The sequence below is a fragment of the Aplidium turbinatum genome, chromosome 13 (assembly GCF_918807975.1).
Source record: "Aplidium turbinatum chromosome 13, kaAplTurb1.1, whole genome shotgun sequence".
NCBI classification, from domain to species: Eukaryota; Metazoa; Chordata; class Ascidiacea; order Aplousobranchia; family Polyclinidae; genus Aplidium; species Aplidium turbinatum.
The window spans coordinates 20,724,309-20,752,012 of NC_137484.1; the positions used below are offsets into that span (position 1 = coordinate 20,724,309).

A 27,704-nucleotide genomic window follows, 5' to 3' on the forward strand; every position below is an offset into this window, starting at 1 on the left:
GAGAGCGAATCTTAATGCTGTTGTAGATTGAATTCGTAATTGAGTTGTCCAACGTATCCTTTGATTGCCAGTGTGCATGATTCCTACCAACGACACTTTAATTGTTTTTCTTTTAGTGTTATCCAATGCCTAAAATAACTGCTCTTTTATTTCTATTATATTTCTTCTACTTGATACGAAGCACAGGAGTTTAAAATTCCTTTCGCCAGCTACTGTATTTTTATGCCTATATCTCCCCTGGATAAATATCGGCATATGCTCTCCCTTGTTGAGAACTGCTGCTCCACCTAATGTCATTGCCGCCTGCCGAAGCTATGACAGATACGGTGCTGCACTGCAGAGATACTTCAGCGCACTTAACCAGTAACCACCTTTCATATATGATACAATTTTGATAAAGAGGTGATTTTATGAAACTATAGACAAAGAAAACCTAATAACCACATGGCATTTAACATTTTTAGTTTATTTTCATGTTATTATGCTAAATGCCGTCTGGTTGTTCAGTTTTATTTGTCTTTTTCATGTATACAGAGAAAGTGCCGCTCCCCCATTTCTTAAAGGCGATATGAGAGCGTGCCCTTGTTTTGACACGTGTGATGTGGCAATATTTCGCTTTGTTTTTGTGACGTCAGACAAATTCTTCATGGTCCATGTTCTTGCGTTCTTAACGATTAGATATTTTATTGCAAATAAAACATGATGTACTTAAAATTCACGATTTCATGAACAGAACAAAACGCGCAAGGCTGGCTGGAGCGACATGATCCAAGTTGTCAAGAACGGCGAACATGTAAGGTCGCCACGCTAACATGACAATTCTGCCACAGCCATTGAAACCTCGAACCAATCATAACCTACGCTTTCCGTGACGTCATATAAAGCAATTTAAGTAATGGTTTCGCCGTCAGCTGCATGGTTTAGTTGTTTAGGCTAAGAAAGTCATTTCGATGACCTGGGCTCGATCCCGATAACTCTTTTTTCTTCTGTAATTACTAAACAAAGTTCAAAGCAAGGATTAATTCTCTGGATGAGTGCTGGAAGGGTCACAATTAGACGGTGACCTCTTAGACTTATAACATGTTCTGATTGTCATTGGGGTCTGGCAGAAGTTCTTCTTGTTTAAAGAGGTTATTCTACATGTTATTGGAGTATGCAGTGCCAGCTGCTAACATCGGCAAAGAGCGTTGCGGTTCAGTTCAGCCACTTAAGCAAATCTGGTCTTTTTTATATTCGGCAGACATTGAATCAAATAAAACATTGCAAAGTAACATTTAGTTACATTTAAAAGAATGATCGAGGAATACGACAAAAGCTATGATTGAAACAAAACGGCAAAATAAACCAATACAAAAATGATCTTCGTTTGAGCTGAAACCATGGTCAGCCGAACATGTGGACCGGCACAAGACGGTTAGTTTAGTCTGCCATGCACCGGTCATTATATCTTGAAAAATACGTCACATTTTCAAGATGGGATGCAAAACTTGCAACGTAAGTAAACGGTCTCCATCTCAACCAATGTGAATTTATAAGAGAATTAGTCAGTAAGTAAGGCAAGTCAGTGTTAAAGACAATAAAACATGTCAGAAAAGTGCGTGGTCAAATATCAAATTGATGCGTAAGCATCTGTTAATTACGAAAAAACGCGTCAAACTCAAGCAGATTTAATATCACATGTCGCATTGATATGTGAATTGGTCATGCAAAAAAAATCACACAGAAAACTATTTTCAATCAACCATTACGAAGCTAGAATTAGTAAAAAAGCTGCTTACAAAACACACACCAGCAAACGTTTGGCAGTAAAGGGTTGAAAAAAACACACCTATTCCGGGATATAGTTACAAAAATTTGGCTTTGTTTTCATTAATCTTTCCTTCTTCCTCTTCCATTCGTTGTTTGCAGACCGTGATGATGGCACGGTGAGCTTTGACAAAGCTGTCTTTGTTCTTTCTCAGTGCGCGATCCAGAGCTTTCTTCTCCCTGTCCACTGTCGCATAGACGGGCTCCTCGGGTTGACTGTGCCTTTGTGCTGACCTGGTTTTAGGGGGAAGAGGCGGAGGAGTTGTTTGCCGACATCGATTGGAGTTAGGACCGGAAGAGAATTTCGAATAGTTTTCTTTGTTGCAAGCGACGTAAGGGATCTCGTAAATGTGATTTTTTAAAGGGTTTGTTTTGGATGACTCCACTGCGGTGAGGTAGGATCGCCTTGGGGTTGGAGTCGGACGTTTGAAACTTGTGGGCTGAGAGATCAACCTGGACCTTAACCTTGAAGGTGACGATTGGGGAATGGTATTGGTCCGTGGACGGCATTCTTCAGGCTCGGCGTAAATTGATTCGCCGGTAGATGGAGGTAGTAAGCTAGATCCGCTGTTGACAGTTGCAGACCGAGTTGCATTTTGAAAGCGGTTCACATCCAGCGACTCACTGCGTTCAAAACCATGCAGCGGGTAATCGTCGTCTCTTAGGGGAGTGGCAGGGGAAGGAATGACACAGTTTTCCCGTTTGATCCAGATTCTTTCACCAGCTCTCCAGCCATTGGAATCGGTTTCAGACTTATAGCCTGATGACTGGCTGAAACGTTCAGTTCTGAGCGACTCGGCGCTGGCGGCATCGACGCTGTTCGTCAACTCCTCTGACGTTGGGATCACAGAATAAACGTTTTCGCTAGCTTCGTCGGATTGAAACCTGCACAACACACAAATTATCGTTTAAAATTCAAACCTGCCATTATAAGTGAACGACATACGTAACAGAAGTCAAGTGTTTGATAAAGCAAAGTATCTCAACGAAAGCGACAGCCTACAATTGCAACCGCCATGGGAAATGTTCTGACATGAATCCAAATCAATCGTGATGCACAAAAAATAAATTACGTAAGATCACAAGTACGTAATAAAAAGTGAACATCAAAAGTTAGAGTTTGATTAGAAAAAGAGCCATGGTGTACAAGAGAAACAAATGAGGAGGTAACCTTTGGGTTTGTAGCGTGACATCGAATAGGTGAAAGAATTTCGTTGAGCTATTTGGCACATTGATGATTAAAGCTGTATACTGAAGAAAGGATGGTATTAGTGGGATGTTGAGTTTATGAATTTTACGAACGAAGACCGTAAAGAGTGGGAGTGGTAGCAGAAGAAGGACGAATTCTAGTGGGAGTACTTTAGCTACTCTTACGTAAGGTAAGTTATTTTGAAATTTGTGAAGTTTCATAATATTGCCATCCTTATCTGTTGGTTAACATTTAGACTCATCTTTCAAAACGCTGTTCATCTTGGAAATATAGTCTGACTTGTCTAATATAGCAACCCCGTTTCCTTTATCAAATTTGGTAATTACAATGGAATCGTCTTTACTGCGTTTTCACCAGTGTAGGAGCAAAAATGCTTCTTTTGCGTTCAAAAAAAAAAACGGAAGAAACATACTTGTTAAGATTTATCAGGGTTGTTTTGTATTTAAGACGTTGTTGAAACGAAAACTACGTGTTGGTTGGTGAAGCATTTCAAATTCAACATCAAAAATTGATTTTGGACGAAAAAAAAAACAGAAATATAATTCACGATTAAGGAAATCCAGTTAAACCGATTTTTTTGGAAGATTCTCAACAATAGATTTTTGGTTGTTAATATCAATGTGAAAGTCTAACCTTTTTAACTTACGTTTGTGAAGCCCTGTAACAAACGCTAGCTCTCCTTTTCTATGAGTATTTAAGAACTTTTTTATGTACAAGCAACTGAACATACCCAAAGATGAAAATAAATTTGCTTTGACTTTTTCAAATACTTTCTGCGTCGAAGATAATTGAAACTGCTTTTGTCTAACTTCATGATACACCAAACGTCTGGATAGAGAGGCTACCTTTCATAAATTTTGATTTTTAGACGAATAAATTAAACTGCACAAACTTAGGAGTTCAAACGTTTCGAAAACTCTACTGACTTCATCTTCACTGCTATAGAAAACATGACCAAGATTATATGTTGCAACACTTGGTGCTGGACTTACTTTTGCATCGGGCAATCTTTAGATGATCTTGGTTTGTTGTCATCAAGGATGCTGTCGAAAGACGATCCGGATGACAGCATCTCTCGTCTATGGCTGTGATAAACAGAACGGGTCATGGTGGTATTCAAATGTTCACTTTAAATTTAAGATGCGCTGAAACAGACTCAAGAAAAAATGAACTAGAGAATTTTCACTTTAATTCAGCAAAATCTGCCCTTTCCACATATTTTTCTTACCTTTCACCGCAAAGCCAACCAAGTTCAATTATTTGTAATACAATTATTACAATAGTTTGAAAAAAAAATGAAGCTGCGATGCGATTAACTTTTGAAAACTGATTTCTCAAAAACACGACAGATTAAACCAACTTCGTATGACTTACGATTTCATTTTAGGTGGGAGCTTAGGTAGAGGTGGCTTAGGGGGCGGAGTGTTATTGGGACTGCTCGATTGGTTGCTCTGTAAATGTAATTGACAGTTAGATTTCCATGTTATCTTCGATGGCATTCTGCCTGTTCTTACTGACAATAAAAGTGCCACACATTCTTCTTTCTAAGGACGCGCATTGTCATGGTGCACAGTACGTCAGCGAAGTATTGTATGAGTTTTTGTTTTCATCAAGTAAACAATTTGCTATGAAAGTAAACAATCCATGTAAAAGACGCAGCTTTTTCAACAAAATGTTTCTATACAAAAATGGTAGTCAAGTGCTACTGCTCTACCGTTTTCGTTCTTTGTTCCCCAGTATTGCTAGGGCTGGACAACTATAAGCAATGTATACAAATAAATGGGTGGTACAGCATAGACAAAGCTTGTGGAAGCAACACTCTCCTGGTTTCCATCACCTGCCCTGAAAATCGAGCAACCTGTCCCATGCGAAAGAAGACTTACCCCAGGAAACGTGGGTGCTCGTCTCTTCTTCCTCAGAGCACTTGGTCCTGTAGCTTTCTTCATCGCTTCAAGTCTTTGACTTCTCCTCCGCGTTACATTATCGTCAGAATCCGTTAGAAAAGCATCATCCGACCCTGACGCTTCAGAGCATGACGGCTCGGTCATCTGCCGCAGACAAGCAGCAGCAACCCGCAGTTTCTTGGCTTTGTCAGGTGTTCTTGTGTCGCCTTCTAGAGGCTTGAGTGCGGCGAGCGCAGTGGTTCGTTGACTGACCGACACGCCAGAGTGGATGTCAGTCTTTTTCGTCACCTGATAGATTTGTTTGAGTTAATTCTGCATCGAAATGAGTTCTAAACTTCCATTTTTTAAACAATTTATAGCAACTTAAACTTAACAAGTAGGAATTTTGGAAGGGTTTAATTTTAAAAAAGATTGAGCATAGATATTTGAAGCAAAGTAATAAAACTAGTAGTGCTAATGATCACTGAAACAATATTGTCATATAAAAATCCGTGCGCGGACATTTTGCCGAAAGACATTTTTCCGAATGGACAAATTGCCGAAAGGACTAAGGTGGCGAACGATAGACTAAAACACATTATGGAGAATATCGATACATATAACACAAAAATGAGTTTCGGCAAAATGTCCATTCAGCAAAATGTCTTTCGGCAAAATGTCCGGGTAACTAAAAATCATGTTGAATTCATCATTTAATTAATTTTCTTCACAAAATATCCACTAAAAATCAAGGTTTACCTTCACTGGTTTATCTCCGGACCCTGTAAAGAAGTTTGCCCAGGGCGCAGCGGCTTGGTTTTCCAACAAAGCTGACTGGACTGACGCCTTGACCGCACCACCGCTGACCGCATCTTTGTCGTTGAGGAGATCGGTGCACCTTATTGCTTCACTCATAGCTTTCAAGGGGGAATCTACTCCTGAAGAAAATTTGTTGTTAAGTTTTGATCTTAGGTCAAAGTAGTTTATTAGCTTTCCAAGCAAGTGAGGCCGCATTTTGAGAAAATAACGATGAATCTGGAAAACGAATGATGTGTGATTTAACAGATGAGCCGCACTGATAAATACTGGATGCTTCGTTTTCTTCAGATAAACAGTCTCAACAAAAACTAAGTGATAACGTTCATCACAAGTCAAGAAACTACCACTATATTCCTCGAACGCGAAAAGATGGCAAAATCTTGGAGGTTTAAAACGTTCATGAACAGTTGTGTGCGCAGTAAAGTGTACAGAGGCGCGTGATTATCTCCATTAGACAGGTGAAGAGAAAGATTTGATAACGAAAAATTAATAATAAAATCAGTGGGCATTATAAAGCGGTAACAAGTACGTACATCAGATTATAGCCTTTACCTAATTGGTCATAAACCAAAGTCTTTCTTATTCCTCGGTCGAACATTAACTCAGATGGAACCCGCTTTGGTGATGGTGACACTATGAACATCGGCTTCCTATTGGCTGAATCGCTGGAGCATGCAATTGACCACGCCCCATGGTCGCTCTTGTGTTGTCGCAAGCATCTGTGATCATCATCAATCGTTAATGAAAAATCATTTGTTTCTTAGCTGACATCTTCAAGCCAGAAAGGATCAAGACGCTGAAAGCGTTGGAAAAGAACTGGAGTTCATATGAAGAACGATCGTTAAGAGGTTGGTAAATTTGGGTTTTGTTTATCCCTCCAGCAAGGGAGTCAACTTACCGTATCCACTTTACCATGGCATCTTTATCCTCTGCAGCGAAGATGTGGCGTTCTGAAATGTCTCGGACTTGGAAGCTGTGTGGACGCTTTTGCCTGATCTTCTCAATTTCATTGATCCTGATGTCCTGTTGGGGAAAAATTGAAACCTACTTGGACAGGAAACTCAACTAACTCAGTCCACACAAGCAAAGCCAGTGGTTGTTCAACACATACACAATTCAAGAGTATTTATAATTATGTTGATGCTGTGATATATACTAATCATGCACTCGGTTATGCCTTTGTCCGGTTGCGCTGAAGCTGTCTGTCTTGTAATACGTTGAGAGCAAGACGTATCTGCGATGGAAACAGCGTTATACGAACACCTACATTATTATTCTATACAGTATTTCAATAACACTTCAAGAGATCTAAAAAAGCTCCAATGAGTAAGTTGTTCAATAGTGTGTGAGCGGTACCTTTGGCACGATGTCAACAGAAATCAGTGGAGTTTTTCTTGAATCTTTTGGATCTTTCCAGCCTTTTAGCAATCCAGCTTTCACTTCGCACCACATGTAAGTCCAGTTTGGAACAGCTCCGACCATGTGCTGTGAAAGAAAATGTCCCACCATAGTTTCAATGAAGATGCATATGTCGAAAAAACTAATTCATTCACGCGCCATGAACAGTCGGATTAACAAAAAACGTTTTGCAAATCCATGCTGCAACATCCTTTTAAACATGTGTTTCTCGGCAGTCGAGTGTAGCAAGAATTCAGCGATAGACACGTGTTTCACCCATGAGGCTAGGCTCATCAGTATCGCACCACTAATTCATGCCACATAGTTCTCAACCGTCGGACAACACTCTGCCACACTATCACGTAAGCTTAATGACCTGAGGAGTGTGACTCCTCCGGACGCAACGTAAACTAAGTGTTTTCAAGCATTCAAGGTTAGATGCACCAATGGCGGATGTTTTAAGAAGCCAATTAAGCTAATCATGCGATTAGTTAATCGAGAATCAATTTGCGTGAAGTTCAGTGGCGGCTGGTGGCCTCCTGAATTGGGGGGGCTGCAAGGCAGCATATCCAAGAATTGTTGGAGGGCGATATCAGGCGAACCTTGCGGGCGTGTCGCCGAAGGCGACACCCACGGCGGGGGGTCTGGGGGGCCTCCCCCAGAAAATTTTTTACAATTACATTTAATTTGGTGCATTTTGAGAGCATTTTCAAAAGAAATTTGGGAGTGGAATAACAGTCAAAAATGCTGCTGTAGAGCTTGAAAAATACTAATATTTCAAATTTTTATATTCAAAATCAGTGCTAAATACAAATCAAACTATGTTCTATGCACTTCGTCGTTTTCTCAATAGTTCGCTCAGTTTGTTGTCTGCAAATATTTATTGTCGATCGCCGGCATCGGACACGATTGTCCACATACGATCCACACAAAAAAATACACAGAAACAAAAGACAAACAGAAGTAGGCCTACATTCACAGGAATGACGCTGAAGTAAGCAATAAATTTATTAATCAATCGTCCATTTCAGATCATGCGATCCATATCACACAAATTAAACATGCGAAACAAAAATCAATATTCAAAATGAAATATCATACTTAATCTGTTCAAACACCCAACTATAAAAAGAAATTTAAACTTTATCAATCGATGAATGTTGATATCACTGCTGTGCCATAGCAGCCATCAAGGCTAGGTAACGGCATAGCCTACATAGTGGTATTATAATGAAGGAGGTAGTTTGAGTTACGATAGCAGTCATACCTTATCAGGGAATCAACAATAGAGTTTGACGATGATTCACATTACCCAACAAAAAAAAGGCCCTTTTCCGTTGTAATGCATCAAATGTTATATGACATACAATGTTACACAAGACTTGATGTTCACGTAGCCTACGCTATAATGTTTGGGCAAATGGTGAATAATTCTAAATGCATTATTGAATGCAACACGCAAGCGATTAATTCACGTTGGTGATAATTTTCCCATGGTGACATGCATACATTGGGGTACAATATGAACGGAAGAGAACATTTTTAACTTCACGGGAGCTCTTGTAAAATTTTAATTTATTGGTAAAACAGTATAATGATCGTACTTGTCGGTTTATATCCTTGTCATCACACATTGCCGTGTCAAGAAATACACCCAAGTATCTGACGCTATCTACAGATTTGATTTGACTTCCGTTGAGCCGTGAAATTGGATTTAAATTTAACTTTAAGTGATTAGTTAGAAAATACATAGCAAACGACTTTTTGCAGTTAAAAACGATCTCATTACAAAGTACATAATCTTCGCACACACACAGTATATTGCAGTATACATGTAGTATAACCGTAGCTACATCTTTTTTGGAGCACCCTGCATGTATGCACCCACTGCTCCAGAACTAAAAATGCTTGGAAGTTAACATTTTTTATTCTTTCCTACAAAAATTATCTTTTGCCAGCTGAAGCCAGCTAGCAACCCTGCATGTATCACAATACAGAAGGACAAAGACAAAATCTCAATTCTATCACAAGTATAAATGCCCACTGGATGGCAAGTATAATTCAGTTCAATTCAAATTATTTTTCTTTGACAGAATGCAAAAGAAATGATATTGTAAAAAAGAAATACAGTAACAAAACCAACAAAAGGAAAAGGTGGCAAAACCTTAATGGTTTAAGACGTGCATGAAAGGATCTAATATTGCGGTATATGCATCGATAAATATAGTTAAGCACGGCCACCAAACCTGACACTTTAAAACAAGTAGATGAATTAGTTAAGAATCAGTCGCCTCCTCATTCCAGAAACAATTGGAGCGCCAATTCTTAAAGCAATGAGAACACGACTGAACCTAACATTACAAAAACAAACAAATACACACACACATATTGTAATTATAACCATTGATCTCGCTCAAGCCATAGGTGCCACATTTACTCTTTGCTACACATTACTGAGCATCACATATAAAGGACAGCGGACCTTTATTTATAGATGAATTCCATTCGGCGACTTTTTGCCATGGCAAAATGGTCAATTACCCTCTCGTTGAAATCTTTGGTTTCAGTTATTAAGCGATTTTCTATTGACACCATGGCTAATGCAGAAAGTCTTTCAGTACACATGGTGCTGCGGGAAAAGGTTTTAATCCTTTTCAGTGATGAAAAGCAACGTTCTGGTTCTGCTGTTGACATTGGAGTGGTAAGTAGAATTTTAGCTAGCTTTATTACTTCAGAAAAAGTTGATTGCATTCCTTCCAGGTTTAGCAACGAAAGCAGCTGCACAAGTCCACTCACTGAATGCATGTCATTCCTAGAATAGAGAACAGACAGCTCCGGTTTGAGCTTGTCTTTGATTAACATAGGGTATGCTTCACAACATTTTTCTAAAGCTTTTTCTGGAAACTGTCTTGCATATTGTGAAGCATTTTTCAAATTAAATAAAGTGCTTGCTTCAAGATGATTGGTGAACTTGAACCTTTCTTGACACTGCATTAAGACAACATCACATACTTCTTTAGCATCAATGATTTGGGATTCAGGCATTCTCCGTGTGAGTGAAGGTGACTCATTGTCTGCAGCAATGCCTTCCCTTATTCTTTGTATTGCTGACAGAAAATTATCCAGAGAGCACTGCACTTTGAATGACTCAAGCTCCACAGACTGCAGCTGAGCAAACAGTATGTCAACATGAGGCATGATTTTCGAAAAGAAATCTAACCAAAACACAAATTTTGGATCTATGAGCATTCGTTTTATACCAGCAGCAGCAAAGCCAGTCACCGAAGAGTTGCTTTGTTCCAAAGTTGAGCAGCATTCTATAAGTGCGTCTTTTACCTCCGATACAGTGCTGTATCGGAGGTAAAAGTCCTGCTTTTAATCCTGCTAACCAGACAGCAGAAGCTCTGTCTTCAATCCTATTTCAGGAACTTAAAGTTTTGCTTGGGAGCAATACATCCAAACTTACATCCAAACTTACATCCAATACATCCGTCCTGCTTTTAAAATTCCATCGTGTTGCTGATGGGCGAGGAATACGCCTTTGAGCAACTTGGTCCAAAGCAGCCATTCTTTGAGGAGATTTGGAGAAAAAACTTGGGATTCCCGAAAGACTGTTAAAAAAGACTCTGACACTGGTATTCTGCGAAGTGGCTTTTTGTATAACCAAGTTTAGCTGGTGTGCATAACAATGGACAAAGTGTGCATTGCTATATACTTGCTTGATTCTTGATTGCACACCATTTCTTGCACCACTCATAGCAGCAGCACCATCATAAGTTTGTGCTACAAGTTTGGATGTATTGCTCCCAAGCAAAACTTTAAGTTCCTGAAATAGGATTGAAGACAGAGCTTCTGCTGTCTGGTTAGCAGGATTAAAAAAACCCCAAAATCTTTCAACAGGCTTCCCATGACTTTCATACCGTAGTACAATCACCATCTGTGTCTTCTCTGAGATGTCAGTAGTTTCATCACACATGATTGCTACAAATTCAGACTGTGATATTTCTTCTTTAATTTTGCTTTTGCAAAGCTCAAGAATCGTTTCCAAAAGCTCATTTTGAATAGTTTTGGATGTACCTTTGAATACCTTTGCAGAATTAAAATGATTTTGGAAGCGTGAGTCAAGATTGGAAGCAAAATCAATTAACCCCATGAACACACCAGGATTTTTTGAGCCTTGACTTTCATCATGTCCCCTTAATGGCAATTCAAATCTGCCACAAAATTTTATACAATCTATAATCTTTGACAATACTGTTCTGTTCTTCGTTACTTCTTCATTATGTTTAGTAATGGAGAGTTGATATCCAGAATCTATAAGTGTAGCAATATTAACTCTGCCAAGCACTGAAAGACTCAAAGTATTGTTCATGTGGAAAGTTGATCTACTATGCTTCTCTGTCTTTCTACTGAGATGTTTCAGGTCTTTCACACCTACTTTGGTCCAGGAATGTTCTTGATCTCCACCAAACAGTAAACAGGGAAAGCAAAAGAAAGCATTTTCACTGTTGCAGCCACACAGCCAGTCATGATCATCATACACATTTCTGTTAAACTTCCTTGCATAAGGGTTACCTCTACTGGTGGATGATTGGGAAATGTCAAGGTTTGGAGTGGGTCTTCCTTGTGCTTTGATGCTAAGTTTTTCTTGCAGAGACAACTGGGAAAACCTAATTTTTTTCAATGACATTACAGAATTATCCATTGTATATAAATTGCAAAATGTTCCAATTAAAGTGTAAATTATTATAGCATAAACCTGTTAAGACAAATGAAATCATTGTCAATTTTTTTAAATGAAGGTAGATTCAGAGTCAAAATAAGAGTATCCATATATATATGATATTTTTTTTTTATTTATTTGCATCAGACTCAAGATGAAAGTACAAACAAAGCAGATACTCAACTCCGAAGAGCTGAGTCGTAATGTACCAAATACAAAGATTGAGTGTAACAGTCTGTTCGCATTAGTTCATATATCCATTGGTTGGAAGACAAGTTACAGCGGGTTACAAACTGATATAATTTTTTACAAATGAAAGCTTGAAAAATGGTGATATTGTTATCAACGAATGCAGAGGTGATGCTGCATCGTCTCTGCAGATTAAACAACATTCTGTAACAATTATTGTATCCAACACGTAAGCGATTACTACTGGATAGAAGATAGTTACACCATAGTTGACAGGCATATAAAGGCATACAATAGGAACGAAACAACACATTTTTAACAGCAATCAAACGTTTGGAAAACCTTGCTTTTAACATGTTTTCAGAACAATACAATGACCGTAATTGTCGTTTCATGTCTTTATCATCAGGTAGAAGCGTTAATTATTACTCCAATATATTTCAAGGGTCTCAAAGCAGATACGATTTTTATTTAACTACCGTATTATATATGATCGGATTATAGCCAAATTTCAACATCTAGGCTTTATATAAAACACCAACAGTTTTGTTGCAATTAAATATAATGTTATGAGAAACTACATACATTTGACAAACATTGATGAGTTTCTGGAGTCCCTTGACACTTGATGCAAAACAACACAAGCCTTCAGCATACATTAAATGATTGAAGACAGGAGTTGCCAATGCAGCAGCCAACAGAAAGACCGTTTAATTCAGAAGATAAATCATTCATGTAGATGCACTTCTGCAGCATACCGGTACTAGACCTAGAGGGCAGACACTAGTGAAGCACCTAACTTAACTATCTATCACTCCTGACGGATCACTGAGTGGAAACAATTATCGTTCCTTGCCCTAGAAAATATTATACTATACCAACCCTCAGCAGCATGGAGTCACATGCAAAGATCAAAACTGGGCAAAGATCAAAACCCTAACCTTATTCCTAACTCTAACCCTTACCTTAATTAACCCTACCTAACTTTAATCCTAACTCTGGCAACACCTGATTGTAACTATGGCAACAAGTGTGTAAAAATAGCCACTTTGTAATAACAATAATAGGATGGATAAAGAAAACCGGACATAAAAGAAACCCATCCTCAGGCAAAAGCAGGTTTCGATGTGGCCCAGGAGAGCAGGTGTTGAGCTCTTTTTATGGTCAGACTGCACATCACAGTCACACAGTAGCCTAAGACGATTGAGGTTCGAGATCCAGTGTAAGTTATTGTTTCTTGTCCTAGCACTATTGTTTCTTGTCCTAGCACTGTTGTTTTCTTGCCCTAGTACCGGTACATCCTATAACCTGTTGAATACCCTAATCCTACAGCTATCACATTTACAGTCATGTCTCATCGCTACTCTGCGAAACAAAACTTAACTTTAAAAAGTCTGTAGAATTATTCGGTTAGGGGGGGGGGGGCTGTTTTCCATGCAGCCCCAACAGATTCAAAAATTGCTGTTATGTATTCTGTAAAATACCAAAAGAGGTGGAGCTTCAAGGATATTTTTTTAGCCAATCAGAGCACTTGAAATCCAAAATCTGGGGCTGCAAAGAATGTTGTCCCAAAGCCATGTTTCCAAACAAATTTTTAAATATTTTAATTTTCAATCCGCAATCCATAAGTGAAAAAAGTAATCGGGTCGGACAAACACAGAGGAAAACATATCTTCCCTTTTTTCTCTTTCTTTCAGGGGGGGCTGCAGCTCTGCAGCCCCATGGCACGAGCCGCCACTGGTGAAGTTTATCCGAGAACCAGTGATTGGAAATTCTACCTCAGCTGATTAAGGTCGGTGCGTCAGAACTGTTCACGACTAAACTTCTTAATCGGCCGATTTGCTTAATCCGGAAATGTTTCACTGTTGTACACTCAACCCTTACTGTTTCTGCAAGCCATGGGTGCACAAAGAAACTTGGAGTTTTTTTGGTTTGAAAAAAAAAAAAAAATACAAACTCACCAAAACATGAAGAAAACCAGACATTGCTATGTCAGTGATGCACTTCGGTTGCCCCACCAATCTACATGTGATGCTCTCGTACAGTGGCAACGATAAGTGATGCTGATTGGTTCGATCAAGATCATATGACCTAACTGCGTCAGACACGTCACCCAGAGTCAACACCAAAGATCCTATCTTCTCGTATTGCGGTCCGCTGCAACACATTGTGACGTCATATGAAAATGGGTATCATGGGCATAAAAGAAACACACTTCCACAAATTGAAGCACACTTGATCGGAAATACCGGTTTGGTGTTCCAAGTGGCATTCATCGAAAGATTAAAAATACTAGAAATAATAAAACCTAAGCTTCAGTCTCAACGGTACATACTAACAGTCCTATATCAGCGTTAAACAAATCAAGGGGTGAACAAACGAAAGCTTACGTTTTAATTCCGTTGCTGGCGTTTTCTTTCTGTATACAAAACACAAGCATTACAAGAACAGAAGAGACATCATTACGTAAAATAGATGTACGTTAGGAGTAGTGTAACAAGATAACTGGAATTCTCTGGTCACATTTAGAGCGCTAAAATGGGTCTGACTTAATATCAAGATTGCTGTGTGTTTGTGTTTCACTATCCCAGTCGGCTACGACAGCAACTAGGGATGAAGTAAAGGAGGCAGAAACTCTACAGCAACTTAAAATCGTCTATTTCACAAAATAACACACCTAATTAATTAAACCGAATCAGTGTTTACTATCTGTGTGCACTGTGCAACTGTGCATAGAGCCCTGATGAATGGCTGGTATTTTGAATGTGTTGCTATTCCCGCCACGGTTGCTATGAATAACAAGTGGGATCTCACCAATCGTTCTCTGATTCTCTTCCCTTCTCCCTTCCCAATCGATCTATTGAGGCGAGACATCAACTTCTGGGGGGTGGGTGCAGACACCCCTTCACTGGACATCGGGTAAGCAAATACTTCGACCAACAACTTAAAGTCATAACTGGCGTTCTCACTGAAAGAGAAAAACCTCTCAAAGTCAACATGTTTGAAACTTTCACCAAATCAAATCACATAACCGCAATTGAACTTTTTCAAACAGAGAATTTTCGTTCAAAATTTTCATTCCTATTAATTGTTTCTTCCATGGCAATAAACTAGAGTACGAGAAAAACAAGATTGGCAGAAGTGGCAGTGCCAAGAGTTTTCCAGTGAAAGCTCGCGTATGGCATATGGCCTGTTGTGAAGTGATGGCTTTATTGCCAAGTCATCAGCTAATTCGGCGACAAATGGGAAAATTGGGTCGATTTTCACAAGTGATTGAATAGAACGCAGCACGCACAACAATGCCTATCAGTCAACGATTGTTCTGTTTACAAGTCATTCAAAGCATTTCAAAGGTTCATTGGAGGTTTCTCAGAAGCAAACAATGCTTGCTAAGTAAATTGCATCTCAACAATAAGACCGACGAAATGGTTTTTGAAGAAAATTTGATAACTCAATCCTTTGCAAAAGTTACAACCTCGAAGCTTAAAAATTACCACACGATCGCTCATGTTTATCGATTCATTATTCTACTAGCTTGCGAGTGATCTCATGGCTTTCTGGTAAAAATAGAGATAAATTGCACCAACTGCTCGTATTCGTAGCAAAGTTACATGGATTTCATGGTCATGATTCATGTAGAACAGATGTGCAATGTGCATGTTTGCTATCCAACTGCTGACCCATGTTTTAAATTTCGAATAATTACGGCGAGATTGTCTGCTCAAAGTATGCTGTAAACCTTGATGTATTTTGGTCGCGGACATTGCAACGAACATAAAAGCGGCTTCTCGTTTATCGAACAGAAAATAAACTTACAAAACAATGGCGTCACTGAAGGAGATATCAGTGGTTGACCTGTCCACGCAATCCAGCTCGGTATCTTGAACTTCAGAACCAACTGACAGCAAGCAGAAGACAGCGTGCTTGTTTTGGTCTGTGCAATGGAGACAAGCATACAATTAATTTTGTTTTTAAAATAGATAGAAAAAAGCAATGAACCATCGCCATTCCAGAGAAGGTATTAAAAACTAAAAAACGCGCCAGTGAGAACACCCGAAAGGATATCTCGAGATAAAAAAAATGAAGATCACAAACTTTCTATAACAGGTAGCAAGAATGGTCGAATTTAAATCGTAAAAATGGTGATTAGAAAAAATAAAAATGGGGGGCAAAAAATATTAAAAGACTGATTGAGCTATGAAAAGACGTTCAAGTAGCGGTCACAATTCCACCTCGTCCGATCTAAAAGGCATCAACTTACTAACTTTAACGCACTACGCAGTGGAAATACAAACTACAAACTCTGAGCCGATATACAAAGGCGTCAGAAGATCACGTTAACTGAAAGAGTTCCTACTTCAATGTTGGCAACATACCTTTAGACTTGCTGCTTGAAAAGACATCCTTCCAAATAAGTGGAATCCGAATATCTGAAAGAAAATATTTTATCATGTGCAACTACAAAATCGCCTCTGAATATTACCATCGCAATCATGAAGGAAAATCTTCAAAAAGATCTGCCTCAGAAACGATTGAACACACGGAATGCACTGTAGTTGCCCGACAACAAAATCAATGCAAAAATGACGGATTTTGCTGCCTGGTTGTTAACCTTAAATCGTTGTGAATTCAGAAAAAGCGGTGAAGGTATTTTACAGATGTTAACATACACAAAGTCTAACTTGCGGTTGCTAAAGGCAATCGACTCACCTGAAATGGCGACTCTTCCTTTGCAGACCCTGGATTCCTCACAGCTCCTGCTGAAAACATAGCAGTGTAGCTACTACTCAGTAGATGACAGTGTGGAATGTGGATTGGAAATTAATCAGGCACGCATAAAGTGAAATCAACCTTTATGACATAGGCTAGTAGGTCACATAACGTTATCTTAACTATTCAAAGCAGGTAGAAAGAATAAGTTATAGACTGTCAATAAATTTTTGAAAATAAACAAAAGCCATTGGCCTTTTTAAGCAAGACTGACATTAAAAACAGTTGAGTGTAGATATTTACTCAGTATCATCTGTGATGGCTTCCATAACTTCGTTAGCCTTTATTCTCTGTAATTCTGACATATAAGCGAAGGTTCTTGCGTTTGAAGTTTGCAAGGTTTTCGCGGCTTCTAACAACTGGGTCTCATGTGTGCATGCTGCCATCAAGCGGGTAACACCATCGCGGATTTTCATCTCCTTCTCCAAACGTTCTTGGAGCCCCACATGCTGAAAACGATAATAATATCGTTAAAAAGCGAATTTGGAAAGTTTACAACCTGGTAAAGTAAATAGTGGAACGTATACGTTGAACTAACGTTTCATTACGTATGCTCGATGTAAAAGCTGTTGATATCGTCATATGAGTATGGCCATAGTGCAGTTTATCTTCAAGTATGTTGATCTATATTCTATATGCAGTCCAGATACGATAGCCTTCCACACGGATGAGTTTTCAAGTGATCTTTAAAATTCAAGACACTCAAGCTTTATTTTCCTTTGATGGCGATGAGAAAAAAAGAAAAATTATGATGCAGCAATAACAAAGTCAACAAGAAAAAAGTATTTTTCGAAATGGTCCTGTACGTCGCAACATAGTAGTCATGCAATAGTTTCCAGGAAACGGAGATTGAACAAAAATGCGCAGCTTGTATGAGTCAATAGACTTCTGGGTCGTACACTTCGAATCAAAACCAATCAATAATAAAAAAAAGTTCAAGAAAACAAAGCTGCAGTTGCACATCTGCATGGAACACAAAAGCGAGGAGAAAGGATCCGAACTCTATTCAAGCTGCCAGTAATTTTCCTTTGTACATATTTTCAACGTCAGGCAACGTTGAAATAGCAACTTTTTGTGCAAGCCGGGATCAATCAATACGGTGTGACCGATGCGGAAAGCAAGTGGTGCAATGGTCAGTTGTGCCATGTGTTGCTGGATGTAGTGTCTTAGGAAACCGAACAAAGTATACGGTGATTCATTTCCGTTACTACAAGTCACATGCAAAAACAGAAAGGTTCATGCATGGATGTATTGGATTACGTGTTCGATTTTCAGACAACCCTTAGCGACAATAGGTAAACTTTTGTTGGCGCGGATATTTTTAAATGGGGTTCACTAACGTAAGGGATGGGACATACAAACTTATTTACGATATTTAAAGAAAAGTTAAAGATAATTAAATAAAGATTTTGTGTTCAAAGGAAAGTTTTTCCTGTACTCAACAAGAATCAATGTTTAGCAAACAAAATAATGTGACGTCTAACTTGTTGCACTTCAAAGCGCACACCCCCATATCGATTGAAACGCCAGTATTTCTATCACTGGAGATTTTTTAAAAATCGGTCACCAAAATCAATCCTTTTTTACATAAATTTCACGTCTACAGACGTTGACCGCTTTGCTAGCTTGGATAAGGCCAAACTTCGGTCATCGATCCATCATTAGAAGAATTGAACTCAGTCCGACAAAGTTGCCCAAGTTTTTACATATTGTTTATAACGCTCAACGTTGAAAAAACGTAAGAGGGGCAACTTCTTCTGGCTGAGACATCATCACAACGTGAATCTTCAACGGCACAGAAAGATGAATACTTCAATTCTTCAGGCGGATTGATTTAGCGATGTACCACTGCGGGTCATGTACTTACAATTGATCCAACACATTAACTTTACGATGAAGAATATATCATTTACCAATGCATGATCATTCACACGCGTTCACAAATACGTTATTTTGACATTGCTTTATTGTAAGGAGACCGGAAAATATTATTTTCATGGCAAAATGCTGACAAGACAACATGACAAACATAGACGCAAGCTCAAATAAGGAACGGAGGCCATTCGTCTTGAGGTCACATGCTGTGGTCAACGCGGTCACTCTGTCACGCAGATATCAAACAAGCTTTAGTGAACTTTATCTCGACTTTTGTGCGATAGAAATATAGAACAAAATATTGGCTGAAAAAGATCATAGTTTTGTTAAAATCCAGGCAGAAATCGAAAACAAACAATTGATTTTCTGGAGATTTTGCTGTGTTTTGTTTCAAAGGAAAGCAAATCTTATCACAAAAATTCCAAGTTTGAAATTTCAAAGCCAATCACAAGATCAATCTGCCATTCCAACTTCAAGTAAGAATTTCCCTTTACAAAACGTTAAATCCATGCAAAAAAACAAAAGTTTATCAACAGAGATTGGCCCCTTGCAACCCGACAGCATAGGAGAAATTATTAAGATACGACAAGGTGACTTCCATCAACACATATAAGGCGGTCGTCTCACTACCAGAAGCAATCAATGCTTAATTGCCCTGCGCGATGGCTTCCGTTGCATCGACTGTATGTCGGGAGCAGCGTTAGTCCACTTTTGATCCAAAAAAATACTTCAGTCAAGTCAAGTCAAGAATGGTATTTAGCAAAGTTTATTTTTGCCTTTTCAACATCATACGACCAAGTACCAATGTAGTTATCTCACACCTACTTTAACGAATTGTAACCAGCAATAAACCCAGCCGGCAAAATGAGTCTTTTTGCATTGATTTAATATTTGCAGATGTTCAATCAATGCAAAAAAGGGTTTGTTTTCCGGCTGGAAAGAATAACTTTTGTTGGCGCAGCAAAGCATTCGACGCCATTTCAACCACAATGCTGATAAAAAAAAAACGTTAGAATTATTCATCGGATCCAATGTCTGTGTCATCACTGCATCGCAATAACATATAAACGTTTGACTTGCATCAAATCATTGTTTGACATCACAAAAAATTCGGCGATAAACGCAACGAAATTTTTCATCACTGTGACTATAACAATATATAACAATAACAACAATATAACAACAATATATATATAACAATAATAAAGACAAATGAATTGTGTAAACGCGGATGTTATGTTTAAATGGCGGTAATTCGCCACAGGTGTCATTTTAAACTGTGTCAGCATTCAGCACATCAAAAAATTTGCTCCATCTTGTCATTTCCACTTTTCTGTTATCTCACTTCAAGAACAGCAAAATTGCTTTTCTCCACACAAGCCATGGGAGTACAGTAGAACTAAGCGTGATTGGTTAGAGCTTAGATTACAGGCAAAACGATGTTTCACATATTTTGACAAAAAGTGTTTGAATGGGCTTGACAGTAAAGCAACACTGCTACGATGACATCACAAGCAGTATTGTGGACCTAATTGTAACTTTACACTTCCTTATCAAAATGTGACAAAACCAGAAAAAACTCTCACAAGGCTCACATTGTTTTGACACTACTATGAAAAATGACGTCACTTTGAACGGGCAAGACCAGTGGTTTGTTTTTTCAATTTCTTAAAAAATAGTAAGTTTTGTTAGACAACTGCAAACCGCAGTTGCCGGCCATGCGCTAACGACATTAAATATAACTATAGTGATGTCAAGTTTTGAACAGAGCTTACATTTAATTAACCTTAGTAATTATGCCGCGCCTGTGACGCTCCTACGCTATTTGTGTCGGCCGATATAAACATGAAAGTATAAAAAACTATTACATACTCAACAAAAAGTGGCTTGTTGTCTTAACACAATGCTGTCAGTTGAAAATATTCGTATAATTTAAACTAAAGCTATAAAAATGCTATAGCCGTATTTACAAAACGCTGTTAATATGTTCGAAATGTAATTTGATTTGCACTATTAATCATAAATTAAACAATGGACCAATTTTTTTTATACGGTTTCGTTCTAATTTAAATTACTGGTAATAATATATGCCAAATACAGCACTGCACCGATTTATGAAATAATGTCAACTTCTATCTTATGACCACACTAGGAAGTGCTTCTGTCAAGATGTATGGAACCTAATTGCCACCTTGCTTTCAATCAATCTTTTGTTGACTTTTTCTCCTTGGGTTGATCAAAGCAAATTCAAGAACAACCTTTGCTCTTACATTACGCATGAACTTCAAAGCAAGTGAATTTTTGTCAAGTGGCAGTCACCAGAAATCAAGCTGTTCCAACAATACAATGTAAATGCAAAACAATATCGATGCCTTACCTTTTTGAGACTGGCACCTATTTGTCGAATATAGATCAGATTGAGATCACTGAGCACCTCTGTCATGCATTGGTCTGGCAGAGACGACATGGTGGAAGTGAATGGACTATTCACGGTCATAATAAGATTTCACGAGTTCGCAGCGGGGTACAAACCCTCGTGTGGTTGCCAGATGGTCGCTTTGTTAGATTTCTCACGACCTATTTAAGTTGCTAAAATTAACTAAACAGATTAAGAAAAACAGAAGTTTCAGATTCCCTGTCACTGAAGTTTAATTCAATTATCTGATTAATCTGAGGACTGGAAAATCAGCTTGTGCTACAACATTTATCAACTATTCCAACGAAACTAATTTCAACAGCTCAAATAATTTTACCTCGAAAACCCTTGAATTTTACAAGAAACCTTGGAAAGCAACGTTGAGCTTATGAGTTGTGTGACCACACCAAAGAAATGCTTCAATTTCTAAAACACGTGTTTGACGACGATGTGTTGATTTATTTATTCATAACTCTTAAAATTGATAAATAAACCTTCGACAAAATATCTGGCTGCGCAGTGTGTATGTCACTTCAAATTGTTAAAATTAAACTTCCCACAAAAACTGATTTGTATTTCGCTTTTGTTTACATTGTCACCTACCAGCAACTGGGTAATTCATGTCAGCGATACTTTTTGCATTATATACTTCTAATTATTGCAAAAGTAATAGGTGGAAGAAATGTTTGGTCAGATAAAATCCAAAAAAATTTGAATTTGTCAATTTTACTGAAATTTATTGCCACGAAGCAAAACCGTAGTGCCCACATTCTTCATGCTAGAGCTGTTCGAAACAAAAGAGACATTTTGAATTTGTTTCGGAACAGAATTTCTTTATCTTGTTTTCATTTCGATTCGGAGTTTCTTTGAAAAAAAAACAAAAAACAACGATTTCAAACATCCCTAATCGAAACCGCGCTCGATAGCATGAGCTACAAACAGCGCTTCTGTTTTGGCGAAAATTTTTAAATCAACCCTTTGATGAATTACATTCTGCCTTTAAGTTGGTTTGAAGTTAGTATCGGGCTGTGCTCTATCACTAACAACATAAAAAAATTCTGACAGTGATCAACCTAACAATTACATATATCTCAAGCACATTATGGTTATCGATCCAGCTGTGCAATAAAATCATCACAGTTCAGTTTTCATAATTATCAATCACTATTATTCCTGGATTGAAACCTCCTCGCTACCACCTGTCCGTACCTGCCAACAGTGCAACTGCGTTCAAAGTGAGACCACGCGACAGAAATGAAACCAAATCTCTATCAACGCAGGACAACCACAGCCTTTTTCTCAGCATGCGTCAGTCTACAAGAATGAGTGACTTGAAATCTTTGATACCTCGCGCAATCGTTTTAAATTTGTCCTCGAAGCAAAAATGAGACCAATCTGATGTTCAAAATTTACCTCACCTCGCACCCAGTTCAAAGCAAATCGCCGATAGTGCTTCACGCAGTCAATCTTAATGTAAAAAGAACGTTTATTCTAGCTGATACAAGTCAACAACTACAACTGAAACTGATTTCTTTTTCATTTCTGAATACATGAGTATGTGCAAATTTTGGTAATTTCCAGACTTTAAAGACTCCTATAAACCCAGCCGCGTTTTTAAAGTCATAAAATGCATCAATTCTCGACAAATGACAACTGCAAAAGCTTTATTACAGTCTTCCGTAGCAATATACCACAGTTTGATAAATGACCTCGACGAAGAGTTTTCACGTAAAAGCTGTTAAAGGACATTTTTCACCTGTTTTATGTTTGCATGAACAGCAAATCAAACCTGAAAGGGCATATTATTGAAAACGGTGGTTTTGCGAAGTTTGCTAATCATTGCGAACTCAAAAGATTGAAAACTAATTAAATTGTAAATGCTTGCAATAACAGTTTAAAGACGGAAGCTAATTAGGGTTTACAATTGCACTCGAGTTATAAACTACTGTACATGGAAACTGCAAATATCCCAAGGATTTTAAAAAGACAACTTCTAAACAAAGCTAACAGCTTCAGTAAATTTTATAGCTTTAAGCGCAATAATAGTGCAAAACATACAAACAAAAAAGTTTTTTGATAATAACCATGCTGTAGAAGCAAGCGCCTATGTTTTCTCATGGAAAAAAAGACGCAAAATGTAGAGAAAAAAATTATTAACATAATCTTGTTTTATGAGCATTGGCAGTCTACAAGTGATTTTCTTCGGGTAAATCACTAACGGAACAAAAACACACAGCAAGAATTCTGAATTAAAATTCGAAGGTAAACCCATTTGAGCTTGTCTTCCGCAGGAAAATGAAACCAAGAACCGATGAAAAACAATCAGCAAACGAGAGGGAGTTCGTAACTACAGTTCGATTGTTACTTCGCTGTCAAGTAGCATAACTCGAGTAGCTGCTTGTATGCTTCAAGCGTTTTGTAGCAAAAAAATAAATCAAATCTTTCAAAATGCCCAACAAGGTTGAACAAATATTAATATTAACAATTTTACACAATAAACAAGACAAAATAGAGAGGGTAGAAAAAAGCCATTCAAACCGGTAGGCGCCGATAAGGCGGTGTTTTGTTGCAAAACAAAACTTGATTGATATCAAATATAAAACTTAAATAGCTTAAGATCGATATTTTTTGCTGCCAACTGCAACAAAGCTTTCCTTACAATTTTAAGAATGTGTTTGCTTGTTCCAACCACCAGCAATTCTTTGGAGATATAGCAACACGGTTGACGGCAGCTTGGGTCTTGAAACTGGGGTTTGAATCCTAAAGGTTGTGAATCAATAAAATATCGGTGCTAGGAGGATATCTGACCTACATGCTTTACGCTGGTACGATCTCACAATACACAGAGTCACAATCCAGAAGTAGGCTAGATCACACACAAATTAGCATCAAAACAGTTTCATCTCAGACTGTCAGTGGTTTCTTTTGCGGTGTTCAGCTAGTTCTATTTCACGGTTTATCACCAAAATATCGCAAAATTGGTTCTTTTACCATTGACTGGACGTCTGCAAAGATCAAATGAATGTAGGTAAAAATAAAGATGTGAATCGTTTTTCTGCGCTCGTTCTTTTCAAAAAACCATCTTGTTTTTTGAAAAAAAAAAATAGAAAAAAAACGACGTTTTTTTTGTACGGTACGAAGAATCTGTCGAAATTTTAACTGTTGGAACAAAAGTTGCACTTTTGCTTCTCTGAAATATCTGTTCTGAGATAATCAAGACATCGATAAGTTGCCAAAATAAAACTTCGTCACTGAACTTTTCATTAAAATCTTTTTTGACTTCACCAATGATCCATAAAATCATGAATAAAAGTATAAAATACCAAACTAAATTGACAAATTCAAGTTTATTAAATTTCAATTGAAAGAACTTGAATTTTCCAATTTAGTATGGTACTCTCTACAAGAGTCTACATTTTTTATCGATAAGTTAACGTGTATCAGTCGAGTAGACTGTAGATTGACCAATTAGACTTTAAGGAATAAAATACTCATTATAATAGGCTACATGCATTGAAAGAAATGGCAGGAATGAAATAAATAAACAAACTAATAAAAGAAATTAAGACAAGCAACAAAGGAGGTTGATTGTTAACATCGTCATCACTGGTATCGAAAAGTTCTCATCCTCGTCATTGGTACCACTTTCTGAGCATGCGACCACACTTGCTTCTGACTTACAGAACAGTCAAAACTGCATTAAACTAATTTGTAAGAAGTTATTTAGCAACTAAATTCAACACGTTCTTTTGCAGTTCTTTGTTATGATAAATGAGGAGTTGTTACTTGAAAAAATGTACGAAGCGATTGGAAATAATATAAAAATGGAAAAAATAAAAATAAAAATAAAACGTAAAAAAACAATTATATAAAAAAACAACGACTAAAAGAACCGTTTTTAACCATCTAAAAAAGATAAATTTCGGGAGGGGGCGGTTTGAAAAGAATTTAACGTAAATCGTTCGTTTAAAATCCTTAAAACAATTTTATATTTGTAGAGCAGATGTGAATTGCAAAACATATCGATTACCGTACATAATATAAATAATCTCTTTATTCAGGTTGATCGCGTAAAAATGTTGTTTACAGCCTTTCTGTGAGCATACAAAAACAGAAGACGGCCGCTACAAATCCCTAAAATTGGCAGCAACATTTCATAAACAAACAAAAATGGCTTGACACCAAATCATTTCACGCTGACAAAAGTATGCCAAGGCAATCAGTAATCACACAAGCTACCAAAATCTGGTTCTGAGGGTTTCACGTTTTCGCACACCTTTTGAAGCTATGATTCTCACTCTTCAATTCAGGAATCATGGAAACATTATTATGCTTTGCAGACAAATTAAGTGAGGCACACAATCATTTGAATACCGTTTCATAGATACACTACATACTTATACTGCAAGTTTTTTTCATTAGTATTTTTTATCAATTTTTTATGATGAAAAGCAGTTGTACTATAAAGCTTCTAGAATCCCATTCAAAAAGATAAAACTTCTCAAAAGGGAAGAAGACATGGTGCAAAAACATGTTTGCCATTTGTTACAAACCAAGTTACAAACCAAATACCCATTGCAAAAGCAAATGAAGTCATGGAATCTGAAATGATCATCAAAGCATACCCACCACAGTATAACTAGGCCTACTCTATGGTTCTCTACACTGGATGTGCCATACAATTATCTATATTACATTCATGTATGATTTCGTTTAGCATAAGATGATGATGAGAGTTAGAAATTTCTAGTATTCCAGAAACAGAGCTGTTGACTGTAAACAGTATTGGGATCTAAAGTTTAATAATCCGCATGTCAATGCAATGCTGATGCGTACGGTATATATATTTGACAGAATAAGCCATCAACTAAATTCCATTCACCATAATCGTCACCCATCCTACAATATTGGCCTGACCGTAATGGGATTGACATTGGTGCATGATACTTTAGGACCACCCATTACACCAGGTTTAGCAGCACTGAATGAGAATGACATATATGAGACAGATGATAGGGAATAAACAAAATTCTAATTCTGTGACAGGACACATCTTTTACTTCACAGCAAAAACTAATTTTACATTTGTAGTCGAGCTCACATAATGTTTGTGGTTAAAAACAGTTATCAATTATGTAAATGGTGTTTATTTACTTTCACATACAGTCCCCTGAGACTTGTGTCAGTCAGATAGTATATTAATATATATTAACATTCACATACCATAAGGTATAACCTACAGTAGCCTACTAACAGTCAACATAATAACATAATGAGTCAACCATCTCGTTGATTTAGAAAATTGTATTGGATAATTTACTCAGCATAAGCATGAAATGTACGGTAACCTTTGTAGGGTGTCACTTTGACAGGTAACCCATTTGTGCAAAATATCATATATACATATTTAACACTGATCATGCTTCAAAATATTTCTAAATAAGCAATAAGTATAAAAAAGTCGACACTCACAATTTGATCATGTACTCTTCTTTTGCGATCTTTCACACGTATGCTTCGATTTAATGGACGGTTTCTCATGATCATATTATCATCATGCTTTGACTTCTTTCGGACTGACATAGTGTGATTTGAAGGTAAGCTAATTAACGTATATGAAATATCTCACTAGCCTAGTTTATTGCATTGTATAAATTCTGAAGTAAATACATATTAAATTATATATTTTAACCTTTAAATTTACTCAATTGGTCATAGAACCTATAGCCTAGGCTATGTGCTAACAATCCATGTAGGCAATAATTGTGCTGATGCTAGACCATGACAGTGCACATTAGTCATCTGCATAGTCTACTCCAGTGGTGTGGACCTGCACTAATTCGATGAAAAGACGTGGTTTTATCTTTGATAAAACCCGATAAAACACATGAATATATGCATGAAAATTGCTCATTTAGGTAATAAAATTGTCCAAGTCCATGCCAGAGCATTGCAACTAGTCCCAGGATATACACACCTTTTTGAAGCAAGTGATCATTTTCCTACAATATACAGTATAAGTTTTAAATCAAATACATACCGTATTACCTCTAATTTAAGAATAACATTGACATAACAAAATGGCTATTTCAAAAATATGCAAAAGTACCTCAGTTGCAGATTGAAATTACGACCTACATTCATAGGCATAGTCAGGGGGGCAAACGGGGCCATGGCCCCCCCCAAATTTTCAAAGTTTGGATTCCAAAGTTGAACCCTTTGTTGAATATATAATATAATTTGCATAAATTTATATTGTTTTCCAAGACATCTGGCTATTAACACCCCCCAGGACTTGTTTTAGACACACAGAAAGACACCAATAAATTTTGCAAATCGTAAATCGCGCAAAGTTTACGCGATTTACGCTTCTTTTAACTAATCTGTGGAAGCAATTTCAGAATCGCTTACTCTGTAGGGTTTTTGTGTAGCTGAGTTTTTGTGTTCTCTAATTTTAGCCGCAGTTTTTGCCCGTTTGTGTGTAGATAAGAGCTACCTTTAATAAGTTAATAGCTGTTTATCTGCTAATAAGTTTCATACAAATATTACCCTGAAAGTGTTTCCAGAAAGCGTTATAATCCATTATTTAAGTGTAATTTTGCAAAAATTTTCCGG

The 27,704-nt window shown here is 37.6% G+C and overlaps 1 protein-coding gene across 1 annotated transcript; it reads right to left on the minus strand.

The window, feature by feature from the left end:
- Positions 1 to 662: 662 nt before the first annotated feature.
- On the minus strand, positions 663 to 21,170 carry LOC145782232 (uncharacterized). Its single transcript, XM_082594011.1, has 16 exons — positions 21,051 to 21,170; positions 17,042 to 17,247; positions 16,739 to 16,785; positions 16,405 to 16,458; positions 15,845 to 15,962; positions 14,843 to 14,996; positions 14,419 to 14,447; positions 13,990 to 14,185; positions 7,075 to 7,203; positions 6,617 to 6,741; positions 6,271 to 6,437; positions 5,659 to 5,837; positions 4,900 to 5,208; positions 4,391 to 4,467; positions 4,009 to 4,101; positions 663 to 2,691 (listed from the first exon to the last, which is right to left on the minus strand). The coding sequence occupies exons 1-16, from the start codon at positions 21,168 to 21,170 to the stop codon at positions 1,845 to 1,847; spliced, it is 2,850 nt and encodes a 949-aa protein (XP_082450137.1). The 3' UTR covers positions 663 to 1,844.
- Positions 21,171 to 27,704: the final 6,534 nt, after the last annotated feature.